The 20,853-nt window shown below is 43.0% G+C and overlaps 1 protein-coding gene across 1 annotated transcript in view; it reads right to left on the reverse strand.

Moving 5' to 3' along the window:
- The window catches only part of LOC124795934 (venom carboxylesterase-6-like), a 122,319-nt gene extending 118,886 nt beyond the window's left edge, over positions 1-3,433 (reverse strand). Inside the window, exon 1 of the mRNA XM_047260014.1 lies at positions 3,221-3,433. Within this exon, the coding sequence (XP_047115970.1) occupies positions 3,221-3,433 (213 nt within the window). The remainder of the gene's footprint in view (positions 1-3,220) is intronic.
- Between the last annotated feature and the right edge of the window lie 17,420 nt (positions 3,434-20,853).

Below are 20,853 nucleotides of genomic sequence, written 5' to 3' on the forward strand. Positions count from 1 at the left end.
CTATTGAAAAAATTTAGAGAACCGGCTTCTGAAACTGAGTGCCGAACGATTCTAGTGCCACCAACATTCACTTAGCATAAGGACCACTAAGATAAGATACGAGAAATTTGGAACCATACAGAGGCGTATAGACAGTCTTTTCCCTCACTATTTTCGAGTGGAACAGGAAAGGAACTAGCTAGTAGTGACATCTTCAATTTTTTGGTCCTGTCCTCCTCAGTTGCGCGTAATACTACGGTATGTTGATGATTTTCACTTATGGACCGTCTGACAGCAACTGAATAAAACACAATTTTAGTGCCATACGCGTTTCGCCTTTATTTTCTGCAAGGCATCATCAGTGGCAGGTTGCGTAGACAGTTTCTTACATATTACGCTCCTGTTGCATTTTTGGTCTTGTTCTTCTTCCTATGAGCGCCAATTTGCTGTTTTTTCTGCATTCCACAGCACTATGCACTGAACGCTTTTTTTAACGCAATCATTGCGTTAAAAAAAGCGTTCAGTGCATAGTGCTGTGGAATGCAGAAAAAACAGCAAATTGGCGCTCATAGGAAGAAGAACAAGACCAAAAATGCAACAGGAGCGTAATATGTAAGAAACTGTCTACGCAACCTGCCACTGATGATGCCTTGCAGAAAATAAAGGCGAAACGCGTATGGCACTAAAATTGTGTTTTATTCAGTTGCTGTCAGACGGTCCATAAGTGAAATTCATCAACATACCGTAGCTAGTAGTGGTACAGGGTACCCTCCGCCACGCCCAGCACGGTGACTTTAATAGTATCCATGTAGATTTATGGAAACTGAGGGAAACATTAATGAAGATAGGCAGACGAGGATTTGGACGCCGCTCAATCATAATGAGTTTCGGGTACCAGTCTTTCTGGTACGCAGTTTTCCTTCTCACACAAGTTGATCGCAACGTGTACTACACTTAACTGTCTTAAAAATTCTGAGGCACCAAACTGATTGTCCTTGGGCTGCGCCAAACTAGTCGATAGACTGATTAATAAAGGAAAAAAGGACGTTTCGCATTTAAACACTTGAGCATGGATCACACACTGATTCTAAGGTACTGTAGGAGTAAAACTGAACCTGCCGATACTGTCCGTCTGCTTTAATCCATATAATCGTCAAAATAACGGACATAAAGCTCTCATCAAAGTCCATTACGTGTAAATCACGCGCGATAACAGGAATTATGGTTGCTGCGACGTCACGTTCGTTGGCTTCGGTAACACACGGTCAAACACTCAACCTGGTACTCCGTATACGCTACAGATCGACATGTCACCATGTTCCAAAAAACAATAGAGGCAAAGTAAATACTGTCAGTGTTCTGTTTTATTTATGTTTACCAAAAACAGCTTATCATTACATCACGTACTGAACCCCCATGTTTGGTATCTTTTGGTTCAATCCACCCTGGACGGGGTACAGCTTAACCTTCCACTCCATGTGTACTTGTGTAGAAGGTTGTCGCAGCTCAGACTGTGTTTAACAATTGATTACAACAATCCTTTCTAGAGTGTTAATTTCACAGGATCGCCAAAGACCCTATGTCAAGGACGGAATACAGACTTACGCGAACGCGTTGAGAATGTTCCTGTGGCCAAATTTCTTTGACAAAGTTTGTCTGTCAAGTATATTTGACGTAGTGTGATAGAACTTTTGTGAAATGTTGCTTTTCGTCAAATTTATTCAACTCTAGAGCCTAGCTTTAGATTTTATCGAAGAAAGCAATCGTCATCTGTTTACTGCAAGCAGTTAGCACGTATAAACACTGAGGGACAAATGTTTCTTATATGGAGTGCAGGAGCACATTCAAAATGCAGAGGCGGTCGTATTTCGGAGCTTATTTTGGCGCTATAAATATGGGACGGCCTTTTATAATCTCAAATGAAATAAAATTTTTTCGTCTTTTAGGAGGGAGACAAATCCACTTTTTTCAAAGCTAATTAGTGTAGACTATTCTAACATTTCTAGAAGAAGTCAGAACTGGGAAATATTTAAGGCAAATTCGTTGTCGCCACTGATGTTTATTTGTTCACTGAAAATGGAATTGAATCAACAATACGCTACATTGATGACGCAGTAGTAGCAGCTGAAAGTGAACAGAAAGTGAGTTTTGTGCCTAATATAACATTTGCTAGCTGTAACTTAAGATATGCACATAAAGAAGAAAGCGTCATAGGCAGGCGTGCTAGATGACTGTTACTGCCGGGAAACTTGATAGGTACACACAAGACAAAGTCTCTTGTAAAAATAAACAGGAACTAATATGCGAAAATGTAAAATTCCCGCCCAGTTTTGAACGTATTAAAGTGAGTGACATCCGCAAATAACTACGCGAAACTAACTACAGTCTGCGCAAAGCATCTAAGTACTTGAGAAGCACGCAGACATGGTAAAACAGCTTTCGAACTTCAATAAGGTCACGACATATTTCTCATGACACTATTAGACTCTGCTACTGTCATCTGTATTCATTGAACTACACTCATTATTATTATATGTTAATGTCAGCAGGAGGTGAGATTTTAGTTTAATTGCATTTTGTATTCGTATCGAAAATATCACTGCCCTTTTTATGGACTGACACCATAAAACTAACAGCATTAAAAGTAGAGTTTCTCAGTTAATATGTGGTGGTTCAGTTACTGCAAGGAACTATGACAAAATATTTGATGATGATTTAATACCCCTTGCAACCACGTCAAAGATATTTGTCAGAAAGAAATCTGGTAGCCCAATACCACCCCCTCCCCCTCCCTCCTCCCCTGGCCCCCTGAACTTTTTGTTATGGTGACAGACTGCCCTGTAGCGTAACCGAAGTTCAAGGTTACGTTAACAGTTGATAATTTTGGTGGGAGTTGACGAAGCCAACTATGTCAATGCCAAATGTTGTGGCAACAGATTGACCTATTGTGGAGCCTAACGGTTGCTTCCGAGTCATATTTAAAAGCACTTTACCAATTTAATGCGATTCTTGTCACGAAAACAAAAGTGAAATTAAGGAATCTTGCATTAGATGATGGTCATGTACCCCCCCCCCCCCCTCCCCACGAGTGTTTTGACGTGTATTACGTGCATATATCGTACATAAACTGTGAAAAATGTAAACGGGGTCCACTACGTAACTTTTACACATTTGCGGTGTAACTAGCATTGTTCGCCAAATTACGTGCGGGATAATGACGTACGAGACAAGACTGCCTTACCTGGAAGCGGAGTTTACCGACCGGGGGCCGCGCGTACGGTATGCCGAGGTAGGCGTAGAACTGCTTGCCCTTCCGCGACACCATGGTGGTGCCCACGAGTTTGCCCTGCTCTATCTGGACCACCGGGGCATTGGTTGGGCGCGCTTCGTCCTCCGCGAGGCCAACAGCTGCCCACAGCAGACACAGTAAACAGGGGACACCGAGGAGTCGCATACCGTACGTTGCTGCAGCGTTGTGTCCGTCGTCTGATCCTCAATTCTACTGGAGCACTTCAACGGGTGTATCTTATCTGCGACGATAAGCGCAGCGTATGAAATACCTCCACACCGAGGGACACGTCAGTCAGCTGCGCTGTGATGGCCCCTAGCAGGTGAGGTTACCACACCGCTGACGGATGAGTGGCCACATGCGCGTACCTCGCGCCTGCCTGCTTCCTTACTGCTTTGAATACGTGGTTCCACACTTAGATGCAGATGGCGGCAGTGCAGTTACACTCGGCATTTCTTTCCGAATCCCCGGTTCTGTTGTTCGTTGGGCGATTTGAAAGGGGATACACAAGACACACCGTTCTTAAGGACCCTACACACGCAATACCTGCCGGCCGTAGTGGCCGAGCGGCTCTAGGCGCTACAGTCTAGAACCGCGCGACCGATACGGTCGCAGGTTCGAATCCTGCCTCGGGCATGGATGTGTGTGTGATGTCCTTACGTTAGTTAGTTTTAAGTTCTAGGGGACTGATGACCTCAGAAGTTAAGTCGCATAGTGGTCAGAGCCATTTGAACACGCAACACCGAGCGAGGTGGCGCAGTGGTTAGACACTGGACTCGCATTCGGGAGGACGACGGTTCAATCCCGCGTCCGGCCATCCTGACTTAGGTTTTCCGTGATGTCCCTAAATCATTCCAGCCAAAGGCCGGGATGGTTCCTCTGAAAGGGCACGGCCGACATCCTTCCCCATCTTTCCCTAATCCGATGAGAACGATGACCACGCTGTCTGGTCTCCTTCCCCAAACAACCAAACCAACACGTAACACCGACCGACCGACTGACAAATTTGACATGTGTAGGCGTTTTGACCGACAGATCGACGAACATTCCGTGTCGGGACGATAGGAGTACCCGACAGCCGACCTGCCCCGCTCCTCCACCCGATAAGTTGCGCCACGTATAGCGCTGTAGTGCCAACCTCCCAACTAAGGGTTCCTCTGTCACTGCGTGCGGGATTACACGACAGGGTATAAGGGTAACGAAACTTTAAGGACAGAGATTCTGGAGAAATTTAAAGACTCCAGATGTTTGTGGGACACGTCGTGCGAAGACTATAGCAATACAGACGCAAGAAATAAGGAACTTTTTTCATTTTTTGTAGCAAAACCATAATACTTTCATGTGTCACATAGAGAAAATAAAAGTCCTTCGTCATTCTGTATTTCTGATATTAGTTTTATTTCCGGTACGTATCGGAAATGAAATCTAAAAACCGAAATATCGATATTGAAAGGACTTTAATTCATAAAAAAAATACTTCCTTGATTATTCTAAGTATTAAAAAAGTCAAGCCTATATCCAAGCCATCCACTATGAAGGCGAATTATGGGATTTATTATATAAGTCCAGCAGTTGCTGAATACTTCCTTCCTTGTGTATTTATTACATGATTAACGCCACAACCATGTGTAGGCTTTCTTTTTGAATTTGAAAAGAGTTTCTGACACTTACTGGTCATCTTTTATGCTACATACATAAACAAATTACAAAATTTGCATGAACGCCTTTTGTTGTATTTATTTTGCTTTATCGTGATGTATTTCCTCATTCAACTATAAATCACGATGAAGGTTTCAGGAATTGTGTGGGTACAACGGCCCTGAATTTGAGTTACTCTAACTTCCGTCAATCGCTAGAAATCATAATGTAACTAACAGCTTCTCTCATAACTGTACTCTTTTCATTAAGAATGGTTTGATGATGTTTAGCAGCTCCGAAATGCATGATTCGCCCATTCTTAGATGATTATCAAAATCATTGGACCTCAGCTGCTTAAGTAACAGAACGTGTCTGAATTTCATTCCTTCCATTAGCCACTTCTTTGCCCGCAGCTATCTCTTGGCTTTTCTTCTATTTTTTCCTCTAAAATAGCCAAGCCAAACCCTCGGTTTTGTTTCTGTGTAAAACCAAGCGAGATCTCGTAGAGAATAAGCACAGTGAGCTTAAGATAAGCAAGTCACAACAACAGGGCGGCACCGCAATCGGTGAGTGCACTTGGTCGGGGGCGTCTTTAGCCTGCCACGCAATTGGTCGGTCGGTCGGTCGGTCGGTCGGTCGGTCGGTCGGTCGGTCGGTCGGTCGGTCGGTCGGTCGGTCGGTCGGTCGGTCGGTCGGTCGGTCGATTGCCCTACTGATGAATTGGTGCGTGTGTAAGAGCGTTTATAGCCATCTCTAAAATCTAAAATGTCTCCTCAATCACACTGAACGTCTTCGAACAACCTACACCATCCGAAAATTCGACTCCAATAATGTCTTCCAAAAGGGTCATATGGCTTTAAACACTATGGGCCTTAACAGCTGAGGTCATCAGTCCCCTAGAACTTAGAACTACTTAAACCTAACTAACCTAAGGACATCACACACATCCATGCCCGAGGCAGGATTCGAAACTGCGACCGGCTCTAATTTCCAAATCCATTATGCTGCCGCGCCTCTACCGACACATTCCATCAACCCTACACCTGCACACAGTCGGCATCCTCTCAACGACATTTCAACTGTCTCCCTATCCCAGAACATGAAATCCCCCCGACATTTACCCATCCTACCAACCACAAATCCACCCCACCAATCCCACCTCATCAGCACTCTCTTCCCCTTCCCTCCCCATCTCTCTCTGCCCTTTTTCCTCTCTCCCCTCCTCCCCATCTTTCCCTGCCCCTTTTTTACTCTTCACATTATAAATTTAACGCCATTCCCAGCTACTCTTCCTCTCCTGTTTCCCACCATCCACTCCTCCACAAAAAGTACCCGTCAATCCTCTATCCTTAGGCCTGCGCCCCCCTACCTTACTAAATGCCTCATTTTTTCCCCCTCCAACAACAGACGATTTTCCTTGGGGCAGATCCTCCAACTTTTAATGACAGTGCATGGATTCGTTTTTAAGATCAGTGTTCTACATCATGTTTTAAATATACTCTGTTTTCGTTTTTCCAATTTGTTATATCTGTTTTAAATTAATACAAATAAAACAAAGTTTATTCAATATAAAACCTTCCATTAATTTCACATTTAAATTTTATTTAAAATATCTTGCAAATAGCCTGCCGTAGTGGCCGAGAGGTTCTAGGCACCACAGTCTGGAACCGCACGACCGCTACGGTCGCAGGTTCGAATCCTGCCTCGAACATGGATGTGTGTGATGTCCTTAGGTTAGTTAGGTTTAAGTAGTTCTTAGTTCTAGGGGACTGCTGACCTCAGAAGTTAAGTCTCATAGTTCTCAGAGCCATTTGCATCATTTTTTCTTGCAAATATCCTCCTTGTAATTCAGTATTTTTACGTCTTAGTGTAATGTTACTTATCCCTTGGCTGAACAGCGAGTTGAAAGGATCGCTGGTAGCCCACAACCTGCCCGTTTGGGGCGATTAGAATGAAATTAAAATAAAGGAAAAATATCCAAAACAAACTCTGGACAGCAAACTAACGTGGAAACATCATTTACTAAATGCTAACTAGAAAACGAAACACGTACAAAATACACCGAAATGGCCCCAACCCACATAGGTATCTACATCTACCCTCCGTACGTCATTTCACTGCATGTGGTGGAAGGTGTGCGGATACGACTGTCATGAAACTTCCTGGCAGATTAAAACTGTGTGCCCGACCGAGACTCGAACTCGGGACCTTTGCCTTTCGCGGGCAAGTGCTCTACCATCTGAGCTACCGAAGCACGACTCACGCCCGGTCTCACAGCTTTACTTCTGCCAGTATCTCGTCTCCTACCTTCCAAACTTTACAGAAGCTCTCCTGCTTGTATCATCAAAATCCCGAGTTGGTTGGTCAGACTTGCCCATAATGCTGCAAATGTTCTTAACTGAGAAGAGATCCGGCACGCCCGGTCTCACAGCTTTACTTCTGCCAGTATCTCGTCTCCTACCTTCCAAACTTTACAGAAGCTCTCCTGCTTGTATCATCAAAATCCCGAGTTGGTTGGTCAGACCTGCCCATAATGCTGCAAATGTTCTTAACTGAGAAGAGATCCGGCGACCTTGCTGGGCAAGATAGGACTTGGCAAGCACGAAGACAAGCAGAACAAACTTTCGCCTTATGGAGGCGGGCATTATCTCGCTGAAATATAAGCTCAGGATGACTCCCGTTTTGCTGGTGTTCATCTTACATTTTCCTTTCAAGACACTGTCCATCCCTTTTAACTGTTCTTCCAAGTCCTTTGCCGTCTCTGATAGAATTACAATGTCATCGGCAAACCTTTAAGTTCTTATTTCTTCTTCCTGAACTTTAATTCCTACTCCAAGTTTTTCTTTGGTTTCTTTACTGCTTGTTCAATGTACAGATTGAATAACATCGGAGACAGGCTACAACCCTGTCTCACTCCATTCTCAACCACTGCTTCCCTTTCATACCCCTCGACTCTTGCAAATGCCGTCTGGTTTCTGTACAACCTTTAAATAGCCTTTCGCTCCTTGCGTTTTACCTCTACTACCCACAGAATTTCAAAGAGAATATTCCACTCAAAATTGTCAAAAGCTTTCTCTAAGTCTACAAATAATATGGAATTGATGTCCCATGCTTCTTGACAGAGCGTAGGGGAATGATGTGGAGGTGGTTTGCCATTGCCTTCCTCCGACCGTAATGGGGATGAATAATGATGACGAAAACGAAGCAACTACGCCCAGTCGTCTCAGGCAGGTGAAAATCCCTGACCCCCTGGGAATCGAACCCGGGACCCCGTGCTCGAGAAGCGAGAACGCTACCGCAAGACCATAAGTTGCGGACACAAATGCTATAATTGTAGATTTGTCTTTCCTTAATCTATGTTCTGAGATAAGTTGTAGAGTCAGTATTGCCTCGCATGATCCTACATTTCTCCGGAATCCAAACTGATCTTCTCGGAGGTCGACTTCTATTTTTTTGCAGCCATGTCTTATTAAAGGGCTAATTCGGTACTTTTCACACTTGTCAGCGCCTGCTTTCTTTGGAACTGTAATTGTTTTATTCTTCTTGAAGTCCGAGAATATTTCGGATGTCTCATACATCTTGCACACCAGATGGAAAAGTTTTGTCGTGGCTGACTTTCCCAAGACTATAAGTAGTTCTGACGTAATATCGTCCACCCCTGGAGTCCTGTTTCGACTTAAATCTTTCAGAGCCCTGTCAAATTCTTCTCGCAGCATCATATCTCCCACCTCCTCTTCATCTACTTCCTCTTCCCTTTCTATTATATTACCTTCAAGTTTATTTCCCTTGTATAGACCCTCTACATACTCCTTCCACCTTTCTGCTTCCCCTTCTTTGTTTTGGACTGGTTTTCCGTCTGAGCCCTGATATTCATACAGCTACTTCTCCTTTCCCCAAATACTTCTTTATTTTTCCTGTAGACAGTATCTATCTTTCCCCTAGTGAAATACGCTTCTAAAACCATACATTTGGCCTCTAGCCATCTCTGCTCAGCCACTTTACACTTTCTGTCAATCTCATTCTTTAAGCGTTTATATTCCTTTTCGTCTGCTTCATTTGCTGCATTTTTAAATTTTCTCCTCTCATTAATTAAATTCAACATCTCCTGTGTTTCTACTAGGCCTTGTCTTTTTAAACATTCGATCCTGTGCTGCCTTCAATATTCCATCTCGTAAAGTTATCCATTCGTCTTCTACTGTATTCCTTTTCTCTGTTCTCGTGAGCTGTTGCGTAATGCTCCTTGTGAAACTCTCAACACCCTCTGGTTTTTTTTCAACTTATTCAAGTCCCATCTCCTTAATTTCCTACCTTTTTTTCCGATTTCTTCAGTTTTAATCTACAGCTCATTGTAGTCAGAGCCCAAGCTGCCCCTGGAAATGTCTTATACTTTAAAATCTGGTTAAAATCTCTGTCTAACAATTATAAAAAACAATCTGAAACCTTCCGATGTCTGCAGGTGTCTTCCAGGTGTACAGATAGGTTAGAAAATTTAAAAAGGGAAAGGGGTGGGTTAAAGTTAGATATAGTGAGAGTTAGTGAAATTCGGTGGCAGGAGGAATAGGACGTCTGGTCAGTTGAATACAGAATTATAAATACAAAGTCAAAGAGGGGTAATGCAGGAGTTGGTTTAATAATGGAGAAGAAAATAGGAATGTTGGTGAGCGACTATGCACAGCATAGTCAAGGCATTATCGTAGCGAAGGTAGACACGAAGCCCATGCCTACCACAAAAGTACAAGTTTATATGCCAAATAGCTCCGCAGATGATGAAGAAAGTGAAGAAATATACGACGAGATTAAAGAAATTATTCAGATAGTTAAGGGAGACGAAAATTTTATTGTGATGGGGAAAAGGAAGAGAAGGAAAAATTGCAGGTGAATATAGACTGGGGGAAAGGAACGAAATAGGAAGTCTCCTGGTAGAATTTTGCACAGGACATAATTTAACTATCGCTAACACTTAGTTTAATGATCATAAAAGAACGGAGAAACGAGATCTGCAGTGATGTTGACAAATCGGACTAAACATACCTGCTGCTGTGATGTTCATCACTTTTCTGAATCGCTGCGTGGGCTTAGTTTATACTTTCTGCTGGAATCAAGTTCGTTAAGACATTTACTTTTTTATTCACCTCACTTTCCGGGCCACAGTTTCACAGTGGGACACCCACACTGATGTCTAAGCGCAGACAAGAAAATCAGAACAATTCCGTACCTAAAAGTTCATGACATATTTCGAAACCTACAACAGATCGTGAAAAAAAGGAACACAGACGCCCAGTAGATCAGATGTCTAAAAGATACCCCAAGTATTCTAAGCACTGTCCTACAGATGAGACGAAATGGCTGGAATTTTCGGTGAATTTTCGACATCCTGCGACTGATGGTCAGGAGATGCTCTAAATCCACAATGGTGGGCGGGTGACAGCATCCCACCTGTCTGAACCAGAAGAGACTGGTCTCTCTGGACACGTGAATAAATAAGACATCACCTGTGTCTCTATGATTTCCCTAAATCGCTCCAGGCAAATGCCAGGATGGTTCCTTTGAAAGGGCACGGCCGACTTCCTTCCCTAATCCGATGAGACCGATGAACTCGCTGTCTGGTCTCCTCCCCCAAACAACCCAACCAACCAACCTGTGTCTCTGACGTCACAGAAATTCTGTAATACTTTGTTTTGCCCCTGTCTTGTTCGAAACTGTCTGTAGAGACTCCTTCACTACCGAGCGAGGTGGCACAGTGGTTAGCACACTGGACTCGCATTCGGGAGGACGACGGTTCAATCCCATCTCCAGCCATCCTGATTTAGGTTTTCCGTGATTTCCCTAAGTCGTTTCAGGCAAATGCCGGGATGGTTCCTTTGAAAGAGCACGGCCGATTTCCTTCCCAATCCTTCCCTAACACGAGCTTGCGCTCCGTCTCTAATGACCTCGTTGTCGACGGGACGTTAAAACACTAACCACCACCACCACCACTAATCCTTTGCTCTCTTCTTCCCCCCCCCCCCCCCCCCCTCCCCGCTCCCGCCCAAAAATTTATGTCTTGTGACTCTCTGGTGTCATGGAACCTTCTGTGAATGAAGCATCCTGATTGGTTTTTTACTGAATTTATTTTTGCACAGAATGGGAAAAAAAACGTACAGCTGTCATACTGCGCTGATAGCTAAACTCTGCAAAAGTGGTGTATAGATCATGATCATGATATACGAAAAACTATCGCCAAAGACACGTGGTCAATCACACTGCTCTGCTACTGTCGAGGAAAGCTTGAATTTTTTCGGCGTGAAACCGATCTCCAACCAAACTAAATCACCACAAACGACTGTATCACCATGCCATATCGTTACATCGGTGCAGTAAACACAATTCATATCCTGCAACATACAAAATCATCACTTCCACATCCAGCATACAGCTATCGACTAGCGGGCACTCCTGCATTACCGCAAAGACCCACAGAAGTATATGTGGAGTATGCAGTCTAGGTGCTAGATATCCCCAGTGAGGCCGGCCGATCATCCACCACGGCCAACGGTGATGGTCAGCTGTCCCTTACACGCGCTGGCCCGACGCCTCATCGTGGTGCCCTCACGCCAGCCGGGTGATTCGAGTCTCAGCGCCGGTGCGCGCTGCACCGTTAGGCTACGTGTTTCAAAAGACAATGGAATTCTCGACTGAGTTCTACAGATGAGAAAACTGTGAAAGATAGCAGCGCACCGCCCCACTCGAGAGAAAAAAAGACACCACCACGGCAATAATAATCACATTAAATATACCTCACTATCCAGCAGAAGCTTCAAATAATGCGTCCGGCCGCCGTGTGTGCTTTTATGAAATGGAACGGGACCACTGTACTCTGTGCTTGCGGTCGTGAGAGTTGTACGCTGATGAATGGGATGGCTTGTAACGGACCACGAGTCCAGTACAAAGACCTGCTGGATGGTGTGTGTGTGTGTGTGTGTGTGTGTGTGTGTGTGTGTGTGAGAGAGAGAGAGAGAAAGAGAAACAGAGAGAGGGAGAGAACCTGAGAGAGAGAGAGAGAGAAACAGAGAGAGAGAGAAACTTGTCTCACACTGACAAAAAATTTTCACGTCACAGATAACACGAACTTAGAGTAGAACAAGGATATTACACACCAAAAAACGACGATATTTCCTTCCTCAATCGCGAATTAATTGACCAATATCAGGTGCAATATCCAATTTTACACCCTAAAAGACGATGACATTTGTGATACTTTTATGCTGAAATTTCGAGTAGCAGCATAAGAAAATTTCCAGAATTTCATGTGCTGTCACGTGGCTTGCCGCAATATCATACCATTTACGCGACTGTTCTCGATATCAACCGCACAGCAGTATGTTACCAATCGCCTGCACAGTACAATTTTGAAGATAAAGAGTGGAAATTATATCTGTAGAGAACGAAAATTTTAGCGTGGGACATGGTGCAGAACAATGAATAACTAAAAACTTACCTCGCCTGTGGATGTTTTTATGTGAAAACTCGAAAATAGAGAAAATTTGTAGTCCCACTCGTATTTTTTTAACGAATATAGATGTCAAAGTTGTAACAGATCCCAAGTCATCCTTGTGCTTTACAAAGTCACTTAAGATTTTAACACTCATACTAGTTTGCGTTTCTCATGTTTAGAGAGCCAGTAAATATCTCTTGCACCGGTATTTCGCTATTTCGACACAAAGAACTCATCACAACCTATGCTCTTTTAACCTAATAAAGTCGGGAAATGGGTAGAATGACAGTATACCTCACAGTCAAACAAGAGGCCTCTGGAACTCTCGGAGCCGGCCGGAGTGGCCGAGCGGTTCTAGGCGCTACAGTCTGGAATCGCGCGACCGCTACGGTCGCAGGTTCGAATCCTGCCTCGGGCATGGATGTCTGTTGTGTCCTTAGGTTATTTAGGTTTAAGTAGTTCTAAGTTCTAGGGGACTGATGACCACAGCAGTTAAGTCCCATAGTGCTCAGAGCCATTTGAACCATTTTTGAACTCTCGGACCTACCGGATGGATAGAGAAACTTGTAACGACTTGTCTCACTACAAGCCCAATAAAAAAAGTGTGACGTCACTGATTACACACCTCTCATTTAAACAAGAGGATCCTATTCCGGGTCTGCAGAAATCAGTCACAAAAGGGCAAAAGATTCAAGAACAGGACGATCTGCAAGTCACTTAAAGTGTAAGGGGCATTCAAATGAAACCCGGTCACTAGTATAACGTAACGGTAACGATTTTATCAACTCAAAAATGTAGTTACACATAGTACACATGCTCAAAAATAGTCGCCAGAACTACTGGCACATTTATCCCATTGTGACACTGACCGGTCGATTCCATCCTTGAAGAAGCTAATAGGCTGTTGTCGGATCCAGGCCTGGACCTAGTCACACACTTCGTCGTCCGCTGCGAATCGATGTCCGCGAATAGCTAGTTTTAGAGGTCCAAACATATGAAAATCACACGCTGAAAGGTCGGGACTGTACGGTGGATGTTCCAGCGTTTCGCACCGAAACTGCTGCAATGTCGTCTTCATCGCATTGGCCGCGTGTGGGCGGGAATTATTATGCAGGATAACGCCATTGGACAACATGACTCGGCATTTCGATATGATGGCTCGTCTAAGGCCCTGTAATGTAGCTTGATATCGCTGGGCATTGACGGTGGTTCCCCGTTCCAGGAACTCGACAAGCAGTGGACTCTTGTAGTAGAAAAAGGAGGACATCATGTCCCTACCAGACCTTGGATTCCTTTGGAGGCGGTGAAGTCGCATGTTCCCACTGCTTGCTCTGACCCTTGATTTCCGTTTCAAAATGATGACACCATGTTTCGTCGCCTTTGACAATTCGAGACAGAAAGCCGTATTCCTCCTCGTGATAACGTTGCAGATGACTCAAAGTGCCATTACCGAGCGAGGTAGCGCAGTGGCTAACACACTGGACTCGCATTCCGGAGGACGACGGTTCAATCCCTCGTCCGGCCATCCTGATTTAGGTTTTCTGTGATTCCCCTAAATGGCTCCAGGCAAATTCCGGGATGGTTCCTTTGAAAGGGTAAGGCTGAAGTCCTTCCCTCTCCTTCCTTAATCCGATGAGACCGATGACCTCGCTATCTGGTCTCCTCCCCTAAACAACCCAACCAACAGCGCCACTCTTGTATTGCGCTATTCGGCGGTCAGTTGGTGGGGAACCCACTGTGCACAGATTTCTCGAAAGTTCAAGTGCTGATGCATTGCCATTTCCAGGGGAGGATTGGTGGTATGGCTGGGTGATGTCATAAGAGGGGAGGCATACATGGGGAAGTTGGAGGTCAACAGCACCATCTGGTGGATATAGTGTGAACTAGCTCAGGCAGCCCCTGCACACTGAGGCGAATACACACTGGGGGGTAGCCCAATTGAGCTATAAATAAATTAATTAATTAAATATCCTGTCTTCCTCTCCAGCACAGAATTACCATTTCCAACCAAAAATAGATACACAAACATAACCTTCCTCTCTTGCAGCTGGACAGAGACTGAAAGTTTCCCACCACTTCCAGGGGTGATGTCATAGGAGGGTTGGAGAGTGACTGACGTCATAGGAGTGGGTGGAGAGGTTTGGGAATTAGGTTAAAAGGAGGTAGTCCAATTTTCATATTTCCCACCAAAGTTTCCTCCCATTTCCAAGGGCTGGAAGGGGGTGTAACATCATAGGGGGCAACAGGGAGAACCTGGCCCCAATTATAATTAATTATTTGTCTTCATATCAGCTTTGTTCCACTACTGCTATACATAAAGAAATATTATTCTTTTTAGCTGAGGGCAGCTGCAGCTGAAGTAATCCATGTTTCAGAAATACACCACTTTCAGCTGTATATGAACTTTTACTTACAGGAGCACGATCGGTTTCGTGATGTCAGATCACACCTTCAAGTGTACATCTACAAAATAGGAAATATACAATCGACATCATGATAAAAAAATGGATACCTAGCTTAATAATCTATGTTCCGTGATAACCGATATGAAACAGTCACACATTAGTAAAATTTTAAGCCCACAATACAGGAAGGAGGAAGACTCAACCTTCTCAAAATAAAATACTGTTACCTACCAATTAAAAAACTGACATGTTAAAGTCGTGTTAACCTCCAATGAAAATATCAAAATAAGGAAACAAAAAAAGGTAGAAACTCCCAGCTAGTAACGTTCTTTTTATCATAATGTGGATGGTATCTTGTAGATGCACAGCTGAAGATGTAGTGTGATATCGCTAACTGGTCATACTCCTATAAATACACGTTCATATGCAGCTGAAAGTGGTTTATTTTTGTGAAACATGACATATATTTAGCTATCTAGGAGGCCTTATCAGTAAATATCTAAAATAATTCCCGACTCACTTAGAAAATTTAAATCCTTTGTTAAGACATTCTTATTTATGTCTTGCCTTGCCAAATTCATATTGATTTCTAGTTTGTACATACTTATGTTATCAAAGGAACCCCATGCATTGTCAATGTTACCACAACGAGTGTTTCCCTTTATAGAGGACTGTTGCCTTCTATTTATTCGTATGGCTCATGGCCTGGTACAATTCATTTTAATTGACACAAATTGTGCAGAATGTTTGTCACATGTCTTAACTGTAACTATTTCCTACTGATGACATCGTGTGTAGTGTACTGAAAATCTGTGTTGTGAAACTGGCAGCAACAATGAGAATCCCAACAACACTATTCAGTCATCAGAAATGTACAGCGATTAACACGCTATTACACATAATATTGCATGGGAGAGTTTCCTAACTGCCTGAATGTTCAAAGTCCCTTAGGTGGACAAAATATGGAGATATTTTCCTTGGTGTGCAACCTTTAAATAAATATGACAATGTGAAATGCACAATTAAAGATGGACCAAACTGTCATTTTACGATCTTCAGTTATTTTCCGACACAAATCATTTTTAACAGTTATTAATAATTGACAGTTATCTTAGCTAGCTGGTAGAAGATTATCCACCAAATGTCATATTGCATTACATTTTTTATGAAGCTTTATTTTGGTGGGTCAATGAAAGAAGAAAACAAAAAAATGTTGAGTAAGAGATGTATATAGAACAATATACAAGAGGTGTTCAATAAGTAATGTAACACATTTTTGTCCTGAAAGCAGGTTGTTTCTATTCAAGGTTCGAATACACCATATCATTCCCCACTCTTTTGGCTACAAAACCCTATTTTTCAACATCTTCAGTCAGTGCAATGGCCTTACACCACCATACTGGAGGGCCTGTACGCTGACATGGGACACTCTAGTCAATACCAGAGCCAACGTCTTGCGGCATGAATGACCTCCACAACACCCATGCACTGCTTCCTGTGGAGCGCATCCTATATTGGGCCAATCAGATGGAAGTCGGAAGGTGCGTCATCCAGGCTGTAGGTGGAGGAGGAAGAACAGTCCAATAAAGCAATAAAGTTTTGGGAGCTCTCTTGTGTGCATAGACTTGTGTGAGGCCTTGTGTTGTCATGGAGGAGGTGTTGATTTTCATTTTTGTGGCGACGAACGCGCTGAAGTCATTTCTTCAGTTCTTGGGGGCAGCATGGTAAACCTCAGAATTCATTATTGCATCATAAGGGAGAACACCAAACAAAGCAGCACCTCCAGAGTTCTAGGAGGCCGTCACCATGACCCTACAGACTGAAGGTGCGACTTTAACTGTTTCTTCTGCAGAGAGATGGTGTAGCAGCACTCCATGGACTGCTGTTTTGTTTCTGATTCGAAGTGATGAACCAATATATCATCGCCTGTGACGATGTTCGATAAAAATTGTCATTATCAGCCCAGTAACGTGAAAGCAGTTCTGCGCATATGTTCCTTCGTTGCTTTCTATCATTTTCTGTTAGGCGATGAGGAACTTCCGAGTACTCCAACTGGTGAATGAATGAGTCAGCACTACCAACGGAGACCTCCAGCTGTGCAGAAAGGTGATTGTGATCGTCGACCAACTCGGGTGCGAGTGTCTACACCTTCCCACATTTCAGGAGTCACGGCTGTGTACGGCTGGCCAACTCGCGGGAGCTTGGACAGATTTGCGCGACCTTTTTGCGAAGATGGCCGACGCTTTGCCCAATAACTTACGGTGCTTTTTTTTACTGCCAGGTCTCTGCAGACATTCTGCAAGTGTCTATAAATAATTGAAATTCTCTGATTTAGGTAAATATAGCGCCACCACCTATCGGACCTTCATAACGTCATAAAACTAAGGGAGCTGAAGTGGGGGTATTCCACGATGTCCCTCAAGAAATTCCGCATTTTTCCACCTGAAATTGGCCGAAAAAAAATGTATTGCACAACTTATTGAAAGCCCCCCTTCTTGCTTAGGAATGAAATTGACAGTAAGTGCATAGAACATAAAACGAAACAGCTGCAGAGGAAATGCTAAGAAATCGAACAGGAAAAGAACGTTGAAAGGATAAATTCAGCAAACAAAAAGTCAAAATAACTTCCATCGCAACAGGAATTCTGCTGTTAAACGCAAAGGAGACAGCGTGTTGGTGGGAAGAATACAATGAGAGTCTCTCTGAGTAGATGAAAGTGTCTGATGTGCGATAGGTATCGATCTTGAAGACTTATGATATCGATCTTGAAGACTTGTGATATATGGTTTTGGACGCTTCAGACGTTTTACGATTGAATAAGACAGGAGGGATATAAAACATTCCTTCCGAATTTCTAAAATCATTACGGTAAGTAGCAACTAAGCGACTATTCGTATTAGTGTGTCGAAACTATGAGACTTGAGACATATAACCATATTTTAGGATGAATATCAGCCAATCAATCTCGAAGGTAGAAAAGGTAAATAAGTGCGATAGCCATTAAATAATCAGCTTAAAAACTCATGCATCCAAGCATGCAGGAGAATGGAACAAGAAGTTGAGTATTTGTTAGATGACGTTCCGTTTGGCTCCAGCACAGATAAAGTCACTACATAGGCAACTCTGACATTGCATTTGATAACGGAGTAAACACTTAATAAAGATACGTTCATAGGATTTGAAGTCCTAAAAGAAACAATAAAGTAAAAAGGTGCAAGATATTTAAATTATTCGGAAAAATAGGGATAAGCTGTAAAGATATGTGTAATATTCAATATGTAGAAGAGATAACATGTAACGATGACAATGGAAATTCACGAGAGAAGCGCTCAGAATAAAAAAGGTTTAACCTTTCTACCTTACTGATCAATGCGTATATTGGAGAAGCAGTTCCGGAAATAAAAGAAAGGTTAAGGAGAGTAATTAAAAGTCAGGGTAAAAGCATGTCAATGATAAGATTCTTTGGCGACATTGTTACCGTAAATGAAAGTGAGAAAAAATTACAGGACGTGTTGGATGAAATAAACAGCTTACTGGGCACAGAATTTGGACTGAGACTTAACCGAAGAAATGTTCTAAATGACAGTAATCTGTAACGACAGCCAGGGCGACAGATTATCGACGTTAAGAAACTGTTTTTGTTCGTGGACCCAAAATAAACTGAAGGAAGATGAAAGTAATGTGCAGTAATAAAAATGCGATTAACGATCAATTGAACATAAAAATCAGGGACAAATTAGTAAATGAAGTGAAAGAATTCATCTGTCTTTGAAGCAAAATAGTCCATTTATATGATGCAAGTAGGTAATAAGGCGCAGACTAACACATGCAAAGGGAGCATTCTCTGGTAAAAGAAACCTATTAATATTAAACATAGGAATTTTCCAGAATGTACCTCATGAAGACAGTATCATTAGGAAGTGAATCATGGGTTCCGAGGAATGTAGCTCATGGTCTAATGGTTGCTGCTACTGCCTCTGGATAGCAGCATCTTAGGTTCGAATACCAGCCATGTCAAAGATTTTATTCGCTCGAAGATTGAATTATAGTGTTATTCTAACCATTTCAGTATCATCACCCTAGTGGTGTCAACTAGGAAAATCTTCACCAGGCAGTCTAACAACCGCAGGAATGGTGTTCCTGCCAATAATTCCATATGATCATTTTATTTCATTCCATGGTTTTGGAAAATCCAAAAAAGAAGGGACTCGAAGACTCGAAACATTTTAGATGTGATTATATAGAATGATAATGCATATTAAGTGGAATAACAAGATAAATAATGAAAAGTTTCTCTGCAGATTCGACGAAGAAACGAGTATGTCGAAAACACTGATTAGAATATGATATAGGATGACAGCAGAATTTGTTGAAGCATAGGGGAAACAACTCAACATGCACTAGAAAGAGCCTTAGGGGGCAGAAACCATTGTGGAGGAAAGAGACTGGAATATGTCCCACAAATAATATAGGGCATTAGATGCAAGTTGTACTACGTGGTAAAGAGCTTTACACAGGGGAGGAAGTCGAGACCAGTCAGAAGATTGATGATTCATAAAAAAGTTTAGAATTTTGTATTTGAGAAACGCAAGTAATGTGAATAGAATCATATTATTACAGAAAACTATTACTAGACTTATGTGTAACATAAAACATAGCGACTCATATTGGCCACTGTTTAGGGATGATCTAAATCATTCAACTAATATGTATATTAACATTTCTGAACCTCTTTCCTATATACAGGGTGTTTCACTATATGTGTTTGCCTCTGTAAGTTACGAAGTAATAGGCGACGGAAATATTTATTGCAGTAGGTCACCATAAGAAATGTTACACTGTCTGCGGAGCTATGAACATAGTTTATTGTATTATTATCCAAAGAGTTACAGCAAAAAGACACAATTTTTTAAATGGAACAATAATTGTTTCTATCACGCACTGGAATCAGTAACACCAACTATGTATACATCAATTTAAATTACATTCCTATCACATTTAGTCTGGGAGTTACAACCCTTCAAAGTTTCAGGGGCAGATACCACACACACTGAGCATAACGCAATGCGCCTTTTAATTGTGGCGCTGCGAGTTGTAACGTCGCCGGTGTCACGGAGCGAGGAGCTTCCTCGATGCGCTGTTAGACTGCTGTCGCCGCACACGGCCGGATACCCGACAGTTCGAGCCACACAAACAAGCGGGGCTCAATATACCACAGTTGCTGACATCGGTTGAAGATGGCATACACGAACAACGAGTACGTTGACATGTTGCTGATGCTCAGCGAGTGCCGTCATGATGCCTCTGAAGCAGACATGGCGAACGCCGTGAGATATCCTAGGCGATGAGCTCTGGCAGCCATTACATTCTTACGTGCCGAACAACTACTTCGGGAAACAGGCAGCGTGTTAATCCGCCACAGTAACAGACAAAGAACTGCAAGAAGTGAGGAGACGGAGGTGTTTGATTTAGCTGCAGTTCACCACGATCTTCATGTCAGCTTACGAGCCATTGCTGCAGCCGCTGGTGTCAGTCTCACATCTGTGTGGCGTATAGTACACGGCCACAGGTTTCACCTGCACCACCTGTCGCTGACCCAGGAGCTGCATGGGAACGATTTCCATGTGAGAGTTTCATTCTGTGAATGGGCCATGCATAACTTCACTCTGGAGTCTTTATAAGGCGTTATGTTCTCTGATGAGTCCACCTTCACAAATTATGCAGCAGTGAATCGCCATGATGTGCACTTCTGGGCTGCAGACAATCCTCAGTGGGTACAACCTGTCGACCATCAATGTAGGTGGTCTATGAATGTATGTGTGGAATCCTTGGGGATGAAATCATAGGTCCACATTACTTCCCAGGTACACTGACAGGTAAGTTATATCGTGCATTTGTAGTCGATAGTTTGGGTGGTCTCCATGAAGGTGTGTGTCTAAACCTGAGAGTCCATAAGTGGATGCAGTATGATGGTCACCCAGCACATTCTGTATGTGCTGTTGTGGAAGAACTAAACAACAGGTTTGCAGGAAACCGTTTGGGGCGCCATGGTCCTCATTCATGGCCCG

This window comes from Schistocerca piceifrons, chromosome 4, assembly GCF_021461385.2.
Source record: "Schistocerca piceifrons isolate TAMUIC-IGC-003096 chromosome 4, iqSchPice1.1, whole genome shotgun sequence".
Lineage (NCBI taxonomy): Eukaryota > Metazoa > Arthropoda > Insecta > Orthoptera > Acrididae > Schistocerca > Schistocerca piceifrons.